Raw genomic sequence first — 20,975 nt, 5'->3', positions numbered from 1 at the left:
TCTATGTAGTGTAAAAACTGTGGGAGGAGTTAGGGTGGCAAATTTGGCTATAATAAGAATAATAAGAATAATAATAATAATATATATGTGAGATAACATTAAGTGGTCTTGCTATGCAAGAACACTTAATAATAATAATATATATGTGAGATAACATTAAGTGGTCTTGCTATGCAAGAACACTTAATAATAATAATATATATGTGAGATAACATTAAGTGGTCTTGCTATGCAAGAACACTTAATAACTAGAAAAGCTACAATTTCTGGGGAAATTGTGTGAAGTGTTCTTGCCTCCATCAGTAGTCTACAACTAAGTGGGCGGAGTAACTGTTAGTATTTATTTATATAGCACATTTAATTGCAATGTTGTTGCCCAAAGTGCTTCACAGTTACATTAAAACATACAGTTATAAAAAATTAGCAGGTGTAAAAGGCTTTGTCTATGACATCACTTGCTGCTGCAGCCTTGCACAGGTCAGAGTATTTTGGCGGTTGCCATCTTCAAACGGTCGTATTTAAAAAACTATAAATCCTACAGTGAAGAGCTTTATATTGTGAGAATCACAAGACCCAGACCTACATTTTGATGTATAGTATGTCTCTGGAATATTAACAATGAAGGCACAGTCGCAGTTTCGAAATTGCCCTTCAAATGTGAGCTTTGCAGAGTGGAGTTTCAATGAATGTCAATGGAAGGCGTGAGTTGCAAACAAATGGTCATATTGTGAAAACTATCAGGACTATGGCTTAGCCGTGGACATTTCTAGTGGCAGCAGGGATAGCTGAACGTTTTGATATAAGATTTGTGTAGGTGGGCCTGAAAATGAGGGAGTGGTGGCAGTTTAGAAATCATGTCCTGATTTTTCAGCTTTTGCCAGCTCCCACTCTAGCTTTGCCATTCATTCCTATGGGACAAATTTCGCCACAAGAACGACGATATTCCGTGAACCATTCGGCGAAACGTTCCACAAAGTAATAGCAATCCGATCGGGAACAATCTGCACGTTTTGGTATATTTTTGTCTATGTAGTGTAAAAACTGTGGGAGGAGTTAGGGTGGCAAATTTGGCTATAATAAGAATAATAAGAATAATAATAATAATATATATGTGAGATAACATTAAGTGGTCTTGCTATGCAAGAACACTTAATAATAATAATATATATGTGAGATAACATTAAGTGGTCTTGCTATGCAAGAACACTTAATAACAAAAAACTATAAATCCTACAGTGAAGAGCTTTATATTGTGAGAATCACAAGACCCAGACCTACATTTTGATGTATAGTATGTCTCTGGAATATTAACAATGAAGGCACAGTCGCAGTTTAGAAATTGCCCTTCAAATGTGAGCTTTGCAGAGTGGAGTTTCAATGAATGTCAATGGAAGGCGTGAGTTGCAAACAAATGGTCATATTGTGAAAACTATCAGGACTATGGCTTAGCCGTGGACATTTCTAGTGGCAGCAGGGATAGCTGAACGTTTTGATATAAGATTTGTGTAGGTGGGCCTGAAAATGAGGGAGTGGTGGCAGTTTAGAAATCATGTCCTGATTTTTCAGCTTTTGCCAGCTCCCACTCTAGCTTTGCCATTCATTCCTATGGGACAAATTTCACCACAAGAACGACGATATTCCGAGAACCATTCGGCAAAACGTTCCACAAAGTAATAGCAATCCGATCGGGAACAATCTGCACGTTTTGGTATATTTTTGTCTATGTAGTGTAAAAACTGTGGGAGGAGTTAGGGTGGCAAATTTGGCTATAATAAGAATAATAAGAATAATAATAATAATATATATGTGAGATAACATTAAGTGGTCTTGCTATGCAAGAACACTTAATAATATATATGTGAGATAACATTAAGTGGTCTTGCTATGCAAGAACACTTAATAACTAGAAAAGCTACAATTTCTGGGGAAATTGTGAAGTGTTCTTGCCTCCACCAGTAGTCTACAACTGGAGTGGGCGGAGTAACTGTTATTATTTATTTATATAGCACATTTAATTGCAATGTTGTTGCCCAAAGTGCTTTACATTTACATTAAAACATACAGTTATAAAAACATTAGCAGGTGTAAAAGGCTTTGTCTATGACATCACTTGCTGCTGCAGCCTGGCACAGGTCAGAGTATTTTTGCGGTTGCCATCTTCAAACGGTCATATTTTTAAAACTATAAATCCTACAGTGAAGAGCTTTATATTGTGAGAATCACAAGACCCAGACCTACATTTTGATGTATAGTATGTCTCTGAGATATTAACAATGAAGGCACAGTCGCAGTTTAGAAATTGCCCTTCAAATGTGAGCTTTGCAGAGTGGAGTTTCAATGAATGTCAATGGAAGGCGTGAGTTGCAAACAAATGGTCATATTGTGAAAACTATCAGGACTATGGCTTAGCCGTGGACATTTCTAGTGGCAGCAGGGATAGCTGAACGTTTTGATATAAGATTTGTGTAGGTGGGCCTGAAAATGAGGGAGTGGTGGCAGTTTAGAAATCATGTCCTGATTTTTCAGCTTTTGCCAGCTCCCACTCTAGCTTTGACATTCATTCCTATTGGACAAATTTCGCCACAAGAACGACGATATTCCGTGAACCATTCGGCGAAACGTTCCACAAAGTAATAGCAATCCGATCGGGAACAATCTGCACGTTTTGGTATATTTTTGTCTATGTAGTGTAAAAACTGTGGGAGGAGTTAGGGTGGCAAATTTGGCTATAATAAGAATAATAAGAATAACTAGAAAAGCTACAATTTCTGGGGAAATTGTGTGAAGTGTTCTTGCCTCCATCAGTAGTCTACAACTAAGTGGGCGGAGTAACTGTTAGTATTTATTTATATAGCACATTTAATTGCAATGTTGTTGCCCAAAGTGCTTCACAGTTACATTAAAACATACAGTTATAAAAAATTAGCAGGTGTAAAAGGCTTTGTCTATGACATCACTTGCTGCTGCAGCCTTGCACAGGTCAGAGTATTTTGGCGGTTGCCATCTTCAAACGGTCGTATTTAAAAAACTATAAATCCTACAGTGAAGAGCTTTATATTGTGAGAATCACAAGACCCAGACCTACATTTTGATGTATAGTATGTCTCTGGAATATTAACAATGAAGGCACAGTCGCAGTTTAGAAATTGCCCTTCAAATGTGAGCTTTGCAGAGTGGAGTTTCAATGAATGTCAATGGAAGGCGTGAGTTGCAAACAAATGGTCATATTGTGAAAACTATCAGGACTATGGCTTAGCCGTGGACATTTCTAGTGGCAGCAGGGATAGCTGAACGTTTTGATATAAGATTTGTGTAGGTGGGCCTGAAAATGAGGGAGTGGTGGCAGTTTAGAAATCATGTCCTGATTTTTCAGCTTTTGCCAGCTCCCACTCTAGCTTTGCCATTCATTCCTATGGGACAAATTTCGCCACAAGAACGACGATATTCCGTGAACCATTCGGCGAAACGTTCCACAAAGTAATAGCAATCCGATCGGGAACAATCTGCACGTTTTGGTATATTTTTGTCTATGTAGTGTAAAAACTGTGGAAGGAGTTAGGGTGGCAAATTTGGCTATAATAAGAATAATAAGAATAACTAGAAAAGCTACAATTTCTGGGGAAATTGTGTGAAGTGTTCTTGCCTCCATAAGTAGTCTACAACTAGAGTGGGCGGAGTAACTGTTAGTATTTATTTATATAGCACATTTAATTGCAATGTTGTTGCCCAAAGTGCTTCACAGTTACATTAAAACATACAGTTATAAAAAATTAGCAGGTGTAAAAGGCTTTGTCTATGACATCACTTGCTGCTGCAGCCTTGCACAGGTCAGAGTATTTTTGCGGTTGCCATCTTCAAACGGTCGTATTTTAAAAACTATAAATCCTACAGTGAAGAGCTTTATATTGTGAGAATCACAAGACCCAGACCTACATTTTGATGCATAGTATGTCTCTAAGATATTAACAATGAAGGCACAGTCGCAGTTTAGAAATTGCCCTTCAAATGTGAGCTTTGCAGAGTGGAGTTTCAATGAATGTCAATGGAAGGCGTGAGTTGCAAACAAATGGTCATATTGTGAAAACTATCAGGACTATGGCTTAGCCGTGGACATTTCTAGTGGCAGCAGGGATAGCTGAACGTTTTGATATAAGATTTGTGTAGGTGGGCCTGAAAATGAGGGAGTGGTGGCAGTTTAGAAATCATGTCCTGATTTTTCAGCTTTTGACAGCTCCCACTCTAGCTTTGCCATTCATTCCTATGGGACAAATTTCGCCAGAAGAACGACGATATTCCGTGAACCATTCGGCGAAACGTTCCACAAAGTAATAGCAATCCGATCGGGAACAATCTGCACGTTTTGGTATATTTTTGTCTATGTAGTGTAAAAACTGTGGGAGGAGTTAGGGTGGCAAATTTGGCTATAATAAGAATAATAAGAATAATAATAATAATATATATGTGAGATAACATTAAGTGGTCTTGCTATGCAAGAACACTTAATAATAATAATAATATATATGTGAGATAACATTAAGTGGTCTTGCTATGCAAGAACACTTAATAATAATAATATATATGTGAGATAACATTAAGTGGTCTTGCTATGCAAGAACACTTAATAATAATATATATGTGAGATAACATTAAGTGGTCTTGCTATGCAAGAACACTTAATAATAATATATATGTGAGATAACATTAAGTGGTCTTGCTATGCAAGAACACTTAATAATATATATGTGAGATAACATTAAGTGGTCTTGCTATGCAAGAACACTTAATAATATATATGTGAGATAACATTAAGTGGTCTTGCTTTGCAAGAACACTTAATAATATATATGTGAGATAACATTAAGTGGTCTTGCTATGCAAGAACACTTAATAATAATATATATGTGAGATAACAGTAAGTGGTCTTGCTATGCAAGAACACTTAACTAGAAAAGCTACAATTTCTGGGGAAATTGTGTGAAGTGTTCTTGCCTCCACCAGTAGTCTACAACTGGAGTGGGCGGAGTAACTGTTATCATTTATATAGCACATTTAATTGCAACGTTGTTGCCCAAAGTGCTTCACAGTTACATTAAAACATACAGTTATTAGTGATGTACCGAACTGTCCGCCGGCGAACAGTTCACGGCGAACTTAGGGTGTTCGCGTTCGCCACGGCGGGTGGACACATGCGCAGTTCGATCCGCCCCCTATTCGTCATCATTGGGCAAACTTTGACCCTGTGCCTCTCGGTCAGCAGACACATTCCAGCCAATCAGCAGCACTCCCTCCCTTCCACACCCTCCAACCTCCCTCCCAGCATCCATTTTCGATTCATTCTGAAGCTGCATGCTTAGTGACAGGAGGGAAAGTTTAGCTGCTGCTGATTAGATAGGGAAATTGATAGCTAGGCTAGGTTATTCAGTGTCCACTACAATCCTGAAGGACTCATCTGATCTCTGCTGTAAGGACAGCACCCCAAAAAGCCCTTTTTAGGGCTAGAACATCAGGCTGCTTTTTTTTTTTTCCTGTGTAATGTAATTGCAGGTGCCTGCCTGCCAGCTTCTGTGTGAGGTTCACATTGGATACTGTGCCCACTTGCCCAGTGCCACCACTCATATCTGTTTTTACAATAGGTTAAGCTTTAGATTTAAAATAAAAAAATTTTTTCACTGTAATAGAAGAGCAGTTGCCTGCCTGCCAGCTTCTGTGTCAGGCTGGATGCCTTGCCCATTTGCACAGTCAGTGCCACCACTCATATCTGTTTTTACAATAGGTTAAGCTTTAGATTTAAAATAAATATTTTTTTTTCACTGTAATAGAAGAGCAGTTGCCTGCCTGCGAGCTTCTGTGTCAGGCTGGATGCCTTGCCCATTTGCACAGTCAGTGCCACCACTCATATCTGTTTTTACAATAGCTTAAGCTTTAGATTTAAAATAAATAATTTTTTTTCACTGTAATAGAAGAGCAGTTGCCTTCCTGCCAGCTTCTGTGTGAGGTTCACAGTGGATACTGTGCCCTCTTGCCCAGTGCCACCACTCGTATCTGTTTTTACAATAGCTTAAGCTTTAGATTTAAAATAAATAATTTTTTTTCACTGTAATAGAAGAGCAGTTAGTTGTCTGCAAGCGTCTGGGTGTCAGGCCTCCTTCAGCGTGTGCTCTGAAGACCTGTGCCAGCGTGCTTTGACAGTTGCCAATCATATCTGGTGTCTCTTTAGTGTGCTTTTACAAAGAAAAAAGGTTTCCAGTGTAAGCTAATAGCAGCCAGTCAGTGTCCTTCAAGTGGCTCTGTCAGGCCTTCCTTCAGCGTGTGCCCTGCAAAACCCTGCCAGCGTACTTTGACAGTTGCCACTCATATCTGGTGTCTCTATAGAGTGCTTTTACAAAGAAAAAAGGTTTCCAGTGTAAGCTAATAGCAGCCAGTCAGTGTCCTTCAAGCGGCTCTGTCAGGCCTTCCTTCAGCGTGTGCCCTGCACAACCCTGCCAGCGTACTTTGACAGTTGCCACTCATATCTGGTGTCTCTTTAGCGTGCTTTTACAAAGAAAAAAGGTTTCCAGTGTAAGCTAATAGCAGCCAGTCAGTGTCCTTCAAGCGGCTCTGTCAGGCCTTCCTTCAGCGTGTGCCCTGCACAACCCTGTCAGCGTACTTTGACAGTAGCCACTCATATCTGGTGTCTCTATAGCGTGCTTTTACGAAGAAAAAAGGTTTCCAGTGTAAGCTAAAAGCAGCCAGTGAGTGTCCTTCAAGCGGCTCTGTCAGGCCTTCCTTCAGCGTGTGCCCTGCACACCACTGCCAGCGTGCTTTGACAGTTGCCAATCATATCTGGTGTCTCTTTAGCGTGCTTTTACAAGGAAAAAAGGTTTCCAGTGTAAGCTAATAGCAGCCAGTCAGTGTCCTTCAAGCGGCTCTGTCAGGCCTTCCTTCAGCGTGTGCCCTGCACAACCCTGCCAGCGTACTTTGACAGTTGCCACTCATATCTGGTGTCTCTATAGCGTGCTTTTAAAACCAAAATTTTGTTTCCACTGTAATAGAAGAGCAGTTGCCTGCCTGCCAGCTTCTGTGTGAGGTTCACAGTGGATACTGTGCCCTCTTGCCCAGTGCCACCACTCATATCTGTTTTTACAATAGCTTAAGCTATGGATTTAAAATAAATAAAAAATTTTCACTGTAATAGAAGAGCAGTTAGTTGTCTGCAAGCGTCTGGATGTCAGGCCTCCTTCAGCGTGTGCTCTGCAGACCTGTGCCAGCGTGCTTTGACAGTTGCCAATCATATCTGGTGTCTCTTTAGCGTGCTTTTACAAAGAAAAAAGGTTTCCAGTGTAAGATAATAGCAGCCAGTCAGTGTCCTTCAAGCGGCTCTGTCAGGCCTTCCTTCAGCGTGTGCCCTGCACAACCCTGCCAGCGTACTTTGACAGTTGCCACTCATATCTGGTGTCTCTATAGCGTGCTTTTACAAAGAAAAAAGGTTTCCAGTGTAAGCTAATAGCAGCCAGTCAGTGTCCTTCAAGCGGCTAAGTCAGGCCTTCCTTCAGCGTGTGCCCTGCACAACCCTGCCAGCGTACTTTGACAGTTGCCACTCATATCTGGTGTCTCTATAGCGTGCTTTTACAAAGAAAAAAGGTTTCCAGTGTAAGCTAATAGCAGCCAGTCAGTGTCCTTCAAGCGGCTCTGTCAGGCCTTCCTTCAGCGTGTGCCCTGCACAACCCTGCCAGCGTACTTTGACAGTTGCCACTCATATCTGGTGTCTCTATAGCGTGCTTTTACAAAGAAAAAAGGTTTCCAGTGTAAACTAATAGCAGCCAGTCAGTGTCCTTCAAGCGGCTCTGTCAGTCCTTCCTTCAGCGTGGACATTGCCAATCATATCTGGTGTCTCTATAGCGTGCTTTTAAAACCAAAATTTGTTTTTCACTGTTATAGATTGAATAGCAGTTACTTGTCTTCAACGGGTGTCAGGCCTACAGTGTGTGCTCTGCAGAACTGTTCAAGTGCACATTGCCAATCATATCTAGTGTCTCTTTAGCGTGCTTTTACAAAGAAAAAAGGTTTCTAGTGTAAGCTAATAGCAGCCAGTCAGTGTCCTTAAAGCGGCTCTGTCAGTCCTTCCTTCAGCGTGTGCTCTCCAGAACTGTTCCAGTGCACATTGCCAATCATATCTGGTGTCTCTATAGCATGCTTTTAAAACCAAAATTTGTTTTTCACTGTTATAGATTGAATAGCAGTTACTTGTCTTCAAGCGGGTGTGTCAGGCCTACAGTGTGTGCTCTGCAGAACTGTTACAGTTCACATTGCCAATCATATCTGGTGTCTCTATAGCGTGCTTTTACAAAGAAAAAAGGTTTCCAGTGTAAGCTAATAGCAGCCAGTCAGTGTCCTTCAAGCGGCTCTCTCAGGCCTACAGTGTGTGCTCTGCAGAACTGTTCCAGTGCACATTGCCAATCATATCTGGAATCTCTATAGCGTGCTTTTACAAAGAAAAAAGGTTTCCAGTGTAAGCTAATAGCAGCCAGTCAGTGTCCTTCAAGTGGCTCTGTCAGGCCTTCCTTCAGCGTGTGCTCTGCAGACCGGTGCCAATGCACATTGCCACTCATATCTGGTCTCACAGTAGCTTGCACGCATAGTACCACTAATCCCCCCAAAAATGACAGGCAGAGGCAGGCCACCCCGCAGGGTCCGTCGTGGTCGTGGTGCTGTGATTCCCTTTTGCCCTAGAATAATGCCCAGTTTTCAGAAGCCACGTACCCTGAACTTGAAAAGTTCTGAGGACATAGTTGACTGGCTAACACAGGACACCCAATCTTCTACAGCCTCCGCTCGGAACCTTGACGCACCATCCTCCTCCAGCTTAGCTTCAGGCACCTCTCAAGATACCACTCACCCGCCTGCCGCCACTACCAAAACTAGCACCACAGCCGCTTTACTTGGTATGTCAGAGGAGTTATTCACACACCCGTTTGAAGAAATGAGTGATGCGCAACCATTATTGCTAGAGGATGTAGATAACAGGGATATGTCTCAGGCAGGCAGCATTAAACACATGGAGGTACGGTGTGATGATGATGATGTTGTACCCGCTGCTGCTTCCTTTTCTGAGTTGTCAGATACAAGCGAAGCGGTTGATGATGACGATGGGTCCATGGATGTCACGTGGGTGCCCGCTCGGCAAGAAGAAGAACAGGGCGAAAGTTCAGATGGGGAGACAGAGAGGAGGAGGAGACGAGTTGGAAGCAGGGGGGGGGTCGTCGCAAGGAGCTAGTGGCACAGTCAGACAGCATGCATCGGCACCCGGGGTCAGCCCGACAGCACGCCAATCAACGCATGCTGTGTCCACCACCAGAATGCCGTCATTGCAGAGCTCAGCAGTGTGGCATTATTTTTGTGTGTCTGCCTCTGACAACAGCGATGCCATTTGCAACCTGTGCCAAAGGAAACTGAGTCGTGGGAGGTCCAACACCCACCTAGGTACAACTGCTTTGCGTAGGCACATGATTTCACATCACAAACGCCTATGGGATCAACACATGAGTACAAGCAGCACGCCTACTCTAAGCCGCCATCCTCCTCCTGGTCCAGCATCTTCAGCCACGTCAACCACTGCTGTCCTCCTTGCCCCCTCTCAACCATCCGCCACTCCGTCTCCCGCCTTGAGCAGTTCCCGCTCATCTGCCCACAGTCATGTGTCTGTTAAGGACATGTTTGAGGGTAAGAAGCCAATGTCACCAAGTCACCCCCTTGCCCAGCGTCTGACAGCTGGCTTGTCCGAACTATTAGCCCGCCAGCTTTTACGATACAATCTGGTTGAGTCTGAGGCGTTCAAAAAATTTGTAGCTATTGGGACACCGCAGTGGAAGGTACCCGGCCGGAATTTCTTTTCACAAAAGGCAATCCCCAACTTGTGCTCGATTGTGCAAAAGGAAGTCATGGCATGTCTGGCACACAGTGTTGGGGCAAGGGTCCATCTGACCACTGATACCGGGTCTGCAAAGCATGGTCAGGGCAGGTATATCACCCTCACTGCGCATTGGGTAAACCTGCTGACGGCTGACAATCAAGGAATGCGTGGCATTGCAGAGGAGTTGGTGACACCGCCACGAATTGCAGGCAGTCCTGCTGCCACCTCCTCTACTCCTCCTACTCCATCCTCTTCCATAACCTCCTCGGCTGAGTCCTCTTGTGCTGCTGCGTCTTGCTCCACATCAATGGCACCCCCCCAGCTCCCCAGGTACTATTCCACATCCCGGATACGGCAGTGTCACGCCGTCTTGGGTTTGACTTGCTTGAAAGCAGAGAGTCACACCGGACAAGCACTCCTGTCCGCCCTGAACGCACAGGTGGAAAAGTGGCTGACTCCGCAGCAACTGGATATCGGCAAAGTGGTGTGTGACAACGGAAAAAAATTGATAGCGGCATTGAAGTTGGGCAAGTTGACACATGTGCCGTGCATGGCACATGTGTGTAATCTGATCGTACAACGCTTTGTGCATAAGTACACAGGCTTACAGGACGTCCTGAAGCAGGCCAGAAAGGTGTGTGGCCATTTCAGGCGTTCCTATATGGCCATGGCTCACTTTGCCGATATCCAGCGGCGAAACAACATGCCAGTGAGGCGCTTGATTTGCGACAGCCCTACACGTTGGAATTCAACACTCCTAATGTTCGACTGCCTGCTCCAACAAGAAAAAGCTGTTAATGAATATTTGTATGACCGGGGTGCTAGGACAGCCTCTGGGGAGCTGGGAATTTTTTTGCCATGTTACTGGACGCTCATGCACAATGCCTGTAGGCTCATGCGTCCTTTTGAGGAGGTGACAAACCTAGTCAGTCGCAACGAAGGCACCATCAGCGACATCATACCATTTGTTTTCTTCCTGGATCGTGCCCTGCGAAGAGTGCTGGATCAGGCTGTAGATGAGTGTGAAGAGGAAGAGGAAGAGTTGTGGTCACCATCACCACCAGAAACAGCCTTATCAGCATCGCTTGCTGGACCTGCGGCAACGCTGGAAGAGGATTGTGAGGAAGAGGAGTCAGTAACGGAGTAACGGAGCTCCGTGTACTCCGACCGAGTACCCTCCGTTGATGGATGCTCCTAGCGTTTCCTGAGGGCTCCAAGCACTCTGGCAGACAACACAATCACTGAATCTGAGAAGCATATAAATCCTCTCAAGCCTCTGAATGCTGTAGACAGTTGAATAGGAACCATACAAATAGGTTTGCACTCCTAGCAGTCAAACTGGAACAGCATGCAATAAATCCTTCCCCCAATAATGAGATGACACTTCACTTTGAGGGTTAAAACAGGAACTCTGGACTGGCTCATCCAGCCTGGCTTTTATTTCCATCTCACACATACAGGCCACACCCAGGGGGAGGCATAAAATGGCCAATAGTGCCAATAGTGTCACGGGTGCAACCCACACATCCCCTCCCCTTAGTGTGACACATAATCCCATTATGCATACAGTTTAAAATATACTTTTTACACAACTTTCATAAATCTAAAACCATACATCACATTCACATATCCACAATCAATCCATTCAGGGGAACAACATATTAAAAATGGCATGGATCAGACCAGGGGTTCAAAAGTTAGTAAAGTATCTTTTAAAACCCCTAGCCTTCCAGCTCAGACCGGTTTTTACAGAGCCTTCTCTGTGCTGGAGAAGTAATCCAATTATCTCCAGCACAGAGACAGACTCCATTAACCACATGGTTACAGAAAGACATAAAACACTTTAAAATACAGAAAGTTACTTTTTATCCATAACACACAGTCATTTCACATATCCACAGATAGCTGGGATCTGAGCGCACAAAATTACCGAATAGCGCGCAGATCCTATTCACACAGTACAATTGCCATGGAGCTAAAGTCTTTCCCATAGTCTTTCATTATATGAATAGGCTCCATGGTATAGCTATCTGGGTTAACACATTCACATAAAGTCTGGTCCATAGTCCAAAGGCAAGAGGCGGGCAAGCAGCCCCCTCCAAGGACACGTGGCGAGGTCGGTTTCGCCACAATGCCATTTGCACTGCCCCAGCTCTGGGCCTACCAGATTATCAGAGGCCCTTCAAGTTGTTCGTGTCTGAAAGTCAAGGTCATTCCTCTGGAGTCCTCACACAGTGTCATGACTCCCGCCAGCGCCCCATTGGCTACTACTCATGCCAAGTAGACCCCGTGGCAAGAGGGGGCCCCTCCTGTCTTCGAGCAGTCTTCGCAGCACAGGCCCTCATTGACAAGACAAGTGATTTGATCCTTGGAGATAAACTCACCATTCTTGCACCACATGACATTACTGACATCCTCAGCCAAGTCCAGCCCACACTTCTCTCAGCTGCCCGCCACCTCCGCTTACAATGCTCTCTTCTGCTGCCAGACAACGTATCCCTGCAGAGGTGCTACTCCCTCGAACCCTGCAGAGGTGCTACACCCTCAAACCGGACACTCTTCTGCCACTTCACAAGGGGGGAATTCCCCACTACAGGTACAGCCTTGACATAGACCCAGGCTCCATTATTCGCATGGAGGTGCACAAACCCTCTGTCCCACATGACACTCAGCCTCTCTCACTGCACTTTGTGGTTCAGAAATACTCCAGGACCCGAACCCCACTAAGAAGAAGACCTGTTCCAGCTGGTGGAGGTGCGACTCACCATAGCAGACTTGTTCCGTGATCCTAAAGGCAACTATCTAGCTGACCAAGCTGCCAAACAAACTGCACGTGCTCCAAGGGAAGTGGACAGAAGATTGTCCGCTGAAGAAACCCCCATACCTATACTCACCATGCAGACCTTACCCACAGACCTCAAGCCCCTGAAGGAACAACAAGCAGCTGCTGATCCTGAAGAAATACAAAGCTAGAAACAGAAAGGGGCAACCCTTAAAGACAGGCTGTACTCCAACAATCTCAAGTTCTGTTTACCCAAGAACATGTACTCAGCAGTGGTCCAGTGAGACCACGAAGCAGCACACTTGTCAAAGACCCTCATGAACTCTTTGATCAACAAATACTATGAAGCACCAGGAATTACCTCTCTGACCAACAACTACTGCAGATCCTGCACCATCTGTGCCAAGTGCAACCCAGGCAGAATGGAAAAAGCTCCCCCGAAGCATCTAGCCAAACCTCACTACCCCTTCCAAAGAATCCAAATTGACCACATTCAAATGCCAAAGAGTGGCCGGTTCGAATATGCACTAGTTATAGTAGATATGTTCTCAAGATGGCCAGAGGTCTACCCAGTCACCACTAGGAGGAGAGACCACATGTTAAGAAAATAAAGATACTTGGTGGAGAAAATATCAACAAGTAGGTGTTTTAAAGGCCATAATAATGCCTGACCACCTGCCATAGATGGAAAGCCGAGGACCCCAAAAGGAGACCTCGTGAAGCTAAGCAGGATCAGAAGTACTCCTTACCCTGCAGCCCTCACGTCCGGAAGCTGAGGTGCCAACGCACGGTCGAAGCTTCTTCAGGATAATCTGCTCATCCTGAGTTTGTGGTGATAATAATATTGAATAAATGATCTGAGTCCACCTGTACTGAGGTAGCATGTACTGAGGTAGCTTATATGATAAAGAATAAGTAAATGTACCCTAGCTAAAGCTAAAGTGACAAGTCACACTCACACATCAGGACCAGAAGAGGCACTCCTGTAAAGGGCAGTTTCGACCCCCATATATATATATATATATATATATATATATATATATATATGCCATTGGAGTGCCAAGGGGGGTGCCTAATGAATTCAAGGCTAGAGATGAAGTTGCAGCAGGGTTTGAATCCATCCTCCCTATCATCACAGCCAATACGAATTTGAATTGGATTAACTATATATATATATTATAATCAACAATGGTTTGTAAATTATACAAGAGATGCCCTCCAGGGGTTGGCTGAGCAAGCAACTTCAGGCCACATCTCAGATGACTTTCCAGAATAGAATGGATCCTTGCGGGGAAAGGGGGGGTATGTAAAATACTCCCTGACACCATTACATGTTGCACCTACATTCCAGACAACACTGGCCCCAGGGCCGGATTAAGAGCACAGTGTGCCTTGTGCTGACAATTATGATGGGCCTAATTACGTAATCTTATCGACCAAAAACACTAAAACAGTCATACCTCCCAAGCGTCATGTATCTGATGGAGATGGTGCTGGAGGGAAACTCATAGGATGCAGCTATAAGAAAACACATACTCTATGCTAATCTCTCTCTAATTTATGTTTTCATCTGTCAAGTAAATCCGTAACCCCTAACAGCAGTGTCCAGTGAAGCAAGAAGTCAATGGGTGGGGTAAAAGGGTGTGCCACTGGTGCGAATCACGTAACCTGCCAAAAGGGGAGAACATGCCCAAAAAGGGGGCATGTCTGTCCAAATAATTTGAAGGCCAGCCTGGCATGAATGCATGTCAGGCTGCCCGCCAATCATACAGGCTGTCCAACTAAGGGCATACTATGCAGGCAGCACCCTGAGCTTGACATAAATGCGTCTAATGATGCGCTCACTCCATGCTTTCTAAGGACTGTCCCCTAGCACTCGCTGGTCAACTTGTCTCCTTACCTTCTTACTAGCAGGCAGAAGTTCCTGGTATATAGTCTGAGACAGAGAAAAGGTGTATGTAGTGCGTGTAGAAGAAAGGGGACATGCCACAGTGTTAGAGAGACCAAAGTCTGCATTACCTAAACTAATTTTATTGTCAGCCAGTACACACAAGTTTTGTTCCCATACATCCCTCGTCACCAGAACAACTACAGCTTATTGTTTTTGTTCTGGTAAGTAGAATCATTCCACTCAGGCTTTGTGCAGTAAACACTGTCTTTTCAGAGAAAATAACTCCACTGGCCACTCCTTAGATGGCTGCTAGAGGTGCTTCCTGGGGCAGTACTGCCTAGTGTGCAGCACTGCCATTCAGTGTCTCCACCCTCTGCATGCAGACACTGAACTTTCCTCATAGAGATGCGTTGATTCAATTTATCTTTATGAGGAGATGCTGATTGGCCAGGGCTATGTTGGACTTGTGCTGGCTCTGCCCCTGATCTGCCTAGTTGACAGTCTCAGCCAATCCTATAGGGAAGTATTGTAATTTGCTCAGACCACCACTTTTGATGATGTCAGCAGACAGTCAGTTCAGAGGCAGAGCCAGCAGCTGCAGACTTGAATACAAGTAATATTTTACTATATTTAGGGAGGCAAGAAGGGGCCAAGGTGGTGGTTTTAACATAACAGGGTCAGAAATACATGATTGTGTTCCTGACTCTATAGTGCTCCTTTAAGCAAGAGTATGTAAAGAGTAGTTAGGGTTGCCACCTTTCTTGGAAAAAATACCAGTCTTAATCATTTGTATAATTAATTAGTTATGCGTGACATCACATGATGTAAATCACAAGGAGTTATATCAGAGAAAATTCTGTACAATCACCAACAAACTACTCACAGTTTGATTCTGCTGTATAGATGGATTGCTCTCAGTGTCTCCCAGTGTCTCAGTCTTGCAAGTCACCCAGTGTCTCAGTGTCAGTGTCCCCATGTCGCCCAGTCCCCTAGTCTCCCAGTGTCTCAGTGTCCCCATTTCTCCCAGTGTCCCAATGTCTCAGTGTGTCCCCATGTCACTAGGATACTGGGGACACTGAGAGACCCAGGGACACAGAGACATGGGTACACTGGGAGACATTTGGGGACACTGAGACAATAGGGACACAGACACTGGGAGACATGGGGACACTGAAACATTTGGGGACACTAAGACACTAGGGACACAGAGACATGGGAACACAGACACTGGGAGACTAGGGGACACTGGGAGACTAGGGGACATAGACATGGGGACACTGGGACAAATAGGGACACATGGGAACACTAGGCACACTGAGAGACATGGGACACAGACACTGGGGACACTGGCTGGGGGACATGGGGACACTGGGAGACATGGGGACATAGTGTCTCCATGTCCTAATGTCTCAGTGTCTCCCAATGTCCCTATGTCTCACAGCGTCCCCATGTGTCTGTGTTCCCAGGTCTCCCAGTGTCTGTGTCCCCATGTGTCCCCTAGTGTCTGTGTCCCCATGTGTCCCCTAGTGTCTGTGTCCCCTAGTGTCTGTGTCCCCATGTGTCCCCTAGTGCCTGTGTCCCCTAGTGTCTCAGTGTTCCCATATGTCCCCTAGTGTCTCAGTGTCCCATAGTGTCTCAGTGTCCCTGCTGCCTTTCCCCCCATCCCTCACTTACCTGAGCTGTAGTAGAGCTGCTGTCTGTGCTGTGCTGTGTTGCTGCTCCCCCACGGATCAGTGAGTAGTAGAGAGAGGCAGGGATATGCTGTGTAACTTCCTATCCCTGCCTCTCTCCACACACAGTGACCCCTACTGGCTGGTGCTGGTACTGCAGAGTAATCTCCATTTATTCTGAGAAAAATACCTGCATTTGTATTGCCGGTATTACTGCAATACCGGCATGGCCAGGCAGCCTCAAATACCAGCTGTGCCAGTAAAATACCAGTCAGGTGGCAAACCTAAGAGTAGTGTGTAAAAAAGAATATATTTTTTTTTTTTTAAATGGGCCTATTCCATGGTCCTGCAGCTCCATCAGCCCCTATGTTATTCCGGCCCTGACTGGCCCTAATGGCAAGGTAACCCTGGCAATAGAGAAATTATAGAGTCTTTCATAAGAATTGAAAAGGAACTCTGGGGTCACTGATCCATGGGAAAGATGGTTTGGGTGGATGTCTGGTTGGCAGAAAGTTCTGGCTTAAATAGGTGTGGCAGTCTTGGTAATTTTAATCATTCTTGTTCTCATTGTCTGTTGTGTTCTGCCCTGTGTTAAGACATGTATACAGAAAACAGCAGATCAGGTCACACCTACTTTCATTCATCAAGAAATAGATGAGGAGGATTATGATAAACTCTATGCGCCGTTGCATTTCTTCCCCGCCAAAGATACAGTATTTTAGGGTTTGTAGGGATAGCATCTGTCCATACGGGCTAAGACTGTAGCGAGGGGGATGGTGGACAAGCTACTGCTCGTCTTATGTGCAGCACAAAAAGAGTTCGGGACCTGTTGGACAGATGAGCTGCAGACTATTAGGGACAGCTTTTAGGGACAGAAATAGCTGCTAGAGACTGTTTTTAGTAAAAAGTCATTTTAAGGGGGGACTGGATGGAAATTAATGTTAGTAAAATGTCTATTTCCTTAAAATGGCTGCTAGAGCACCCCCTCCCATCCTGTGTTCATTAACTGCTCAAAATGACTGCTAGAGCACCCCTCCCATCGACTAAAGAATATCATGTATTAAGATGGCATCTCCTTCTAGAGAGCTGCACCCAGAATGCTGATGACGTCACACCCTGGGGGAGGTACAGTAGTAAGACACTTAGCATTTACCAATTAGAAACGCACTTTCCATGTTGTCTCATGTTTTGCATATGATATATTTCTGCCTTTATAAGGGGCTTGCCGCCCCCCTGATTAAACATACTGAAGTATTTCATCAACCTGAAACTTGTGTCTCAGTGTGATTTACTTCAGAGCGTGCACACTTTCTATTTTAAGCAATTTGGACAGGAGCAGATACTCAGATAAACAAACACTTGGTTTGATCCACAAGATATGCATATGGAGTCTCCCCCTCCCCACCAGCTTTTTTTTTTTGTATGTATTATTTGTTTCTGTACTCGGCTCTTTAATAAAGGTTAATACCTTAAATTATATATTTTAACTTATGGAGGCTATCTTAGTGGAGTGGGTCCCATCTATTTTAGGTGGATCCCTTACTCCACTTCTTATTCTGTTATATTAGTGTTTCTGAGGTCCATGCCCTTTATTACCTCCGTAACCTACTTTGTGGCAACAGTGTAGGTTTGCCCAACATCTGTAGCCCCAGTTTTGCTTTCTAATTGTTTAATTATTTGTGCTATATAAAGGTTTGTTTTTATAATGTACATTGTCTTGAGAAAGGGCAAGGGATAGTTCCAAAAAGTTGCGTTTGTGTGTGTGTGTATATGTGTATATATATATATATATATATATATATATATATATATATATCAAAGTATTTATACAAGGAAGTGTGCACTCGTAGGTCTTAATTAGTTGAAAAAAATAGTCGTTTATTTGCGTAGCGTCAACATTTCGGACCTGATTTCGATCCTTTCTCAAGACAAATTACACAATCAAAACACAGCTTATATGTAATACAAACAATTAATTGACTGATTTGTTTACTTACTTAGCCTGTTCGTGTCCCTCCACCATGATAGTCTGAACTGGAAACTGTAAGTATACAGTTGCGGGCTTCACTACATAGGGAAGATGGAATTAACCCTTAGAAACCACATGAGAGGACATTGCTCCACAATTAATACTGCCTACCGAGATGGACATACCGAAACACCGGTGGCAAAACACTTTCTACAGATGGGACACTCTCTAGCAACACTAAAATCCATTGGCATTAATAGGGTACCACCACTACACAGAGGAGGAGACCGCTTTGCTCCTCTTCCTGAGTTGTGTCTTAAAGCTGATGTATACAGCAGAAACATACTCCAAGGAATCCATGTATAAAGTGGAATTATGAGGCAAAAATTTAGTTCTTTTGTTGAGCCAAATCCCTTGCAGTAGTGAGAGCACTGTTAAACTGAGATTTCTGTGGGAAAAGCAAGTCTTATGGCTTGACTGGTGTGTATTTGTGTTTAGCAATGTATTAACAATCCACTTACTTCAGGTAGAAGGGCTTTTCTTCCACACTTTTTTTTCCCACCGCAACTTTTAGCCCATTTCTTTAAAGAAAAAATTTAATAAATATATATATATTTGTGTGTACACATGTACATGTCTTGATGAAAGTCCAGCTTAAGGACTAAAATGTTGACTTCACCATGTAAATACTTTCATTGAATTATTAATGAAGAAGATTTTTGGAAGAAATTGACTAAGAATGCTGGCTGATTTTGGAGCTGTAGGAAAAGTATGGCCAAGAACCGGGTAAAAAACTTTTTGTATATTGTTGGAGTGCAAGGCTTTTTGGACTTAAGTTAAAATGTCACGCAGAACTAATAAAATAACATTTATTAATTTCTCAAACTTTTTTAGGTTTTATTCATATTAAATTATGTTCCATGTATAAATATTTGATGTGAAATTAAAGCCTCCTTTCCCTGAATAAATTGAAAAATAATAATAGTGGGTACACCTAATATTAAAGAGAAATTGTAGTTGAACAACATTCAAGGGTTTGTTTACATTTTGTTATGAAAGTTTGTACAATTGCCTCTTCCTTAAGGGGTTAAACATAGTATATAGTACGAGAAGGTGAAATATATTATGGCAGAATAGCAAAAATTACAAAATTGCTTCTGGCCTAAATTACCAAACAAACAAAATGAGACTCTTTGACCAACGGATTAACTTTACAGTTAGAATGCTATTGCAACAATAGTTTAATCTCTATATTCATTACATTTTCAGTTTATTAGATTAACTGCATGCTTCTGTTATTTTCAGTGTAATTTATTCTATCTCAAGTTAACTACCATAAAAGAACCAACAAAACTACTTTTTGAAATTAAAATTAAAAATTAAAAACCAACCTTGAATTGTCTGATGTCTCCTTGAGCAACAAGATGATGCTCATTCTCAGGGGTAATACTATATGCAAGTCTCTGAAACAATAAGATGAATCATATTAAATAAAAAATAACTATTGTTATAGACAAATATAGGCCAAATATTTTTTTGGGTAAACTTTCCCAAAAATGTTTTCAAGATATAAACATATATTATATATTAATAAAAAAATCTATAAATATATTATTATCAAACTATTAAAATCTTAAAGTATTTTTCAGAATATGACATTTTAAGTTTATCCAAAAATATGAAATAATTTAAAAAGCGTATCCAAAATATTAACCCCTTCCTGGTTATACTGACCTTCCCGCTATACTGCCCTACAAAAGGAGGGCTTTAATGATGTTAGGGTGACATAGCTCGCCCTAACTATCTGGCCTTCCACTCCAGCCCAAATACCTACCCACAGTGTCAATCACGATTAATGGACTTGCCTGACAACTCAGGCAGGCACCTGCAGCCAATCCAGATGAGCCTAGTCACATGATTGTGTTGACAGCGCATTCACGTGACTTGGATTGGTTGCAGGGGCACTGCCTGGGATGTCAGGCAGGTACACCAATATATATAATATGAAGAAAGAGGGTCGCAGCGCTTTGTGAGTGTTTTCTGATCCAGATGATGCTCAGTGCATGAAAAAGAGCAGGAGACACAACATACTTGGTGAGGAAAATATAGAAATGCACTTACAGTTTTTGGAGCTTCTGATCAGCTCCAAATAGTAGCGCTTGGGCAGTATAATCCCCACCTGTGCATATACTGGTTGAGTAACACTTTTCCAGGGAGTGTGTAAGGATCCAGATGCACTGTATGAGAGTCCTGGCATGGGTAGTAGCTCACCAAGGGCTGGATTAACATAGGGGCTGATGGAGCTGCAGCTCCAGGCACATGCCCATGGAATAGGCCCATTGCTAAAAATATATTTTAAAAAATTACTACTCTTTACATGTGGATGTGGGCAAATAAAACGTGTGTGGACTGGCTGACAAGGAAATTAGTTAAGATAAAACTGACTTTGCACACTATACAAATGTTCGTGCTGTTTCAGTCTATCGAACTCGGTGGCATGTTCCCTTTCTTCTACACTTTTCTCTGTCCCAGACTGTGTTACAGGAGCTTCTGCCTGCTAGTAAGAAGGTAAGAAGAGGAGTGGACAAGTGAGTGGTAAAGGACAGTCTCAGGGTGCTGTCTGCATAGTATACCATTAGTTGGCCAGTCTGCATGATTGGCAAGCAGCCTGACATACATTCACATCAGGCTGACCTTCTAATTCCTAGGGCAGATATTTTTAGGCATATTTGCCCCTTTGGGCGATTCTGGTTAAGTGATTTGCGTCAATGGCC

At 43.2% G+C, this 20,975-nt stretch overlaps 1 protein-coding gene across 1 annotated transcript in view; it reads right to left on the bottom strand.

The window, feature by feature from the left end:
• The window catches only part of SLC6A2 (solute carrier family 6 member 2), a 1,625,321-nt gene that overhangs the window by 89,327 nt on the left and 1,515,019 nt on the right, over positions 1-20,975 (bottom strand). The window contains exon 14 of the mRNA XM_063437889.1: positions 19,593-19,664. Coding sequence (XP_063293959.1) covers positions 19,593-19,664 — 72 coding nt within the window. The remainder of the gene's footprint in view (positions 1-19,592; positions 19,665-20,975) is intronic.

Source organism: Pelobates fuscus, chromosome 12, assembly GCF_036172605.1.
Source record: "Pelobates fuscus isolate aPelFus1 chromosome 12, aPelFus1.pri, whole genome shotgun sequence".
NCBI classification, from domain to species: Eukaryota; Metazoa; Chordata; class Amphibia; order Anura; family Pelobatidae; genus Pelobates; species Pelobates fuscus.
The sequence above is the reverse complement of the archived record's forward strand: the minus strand, read 5'-3'. Positions and strand labels throughout refer to the sequence as shown.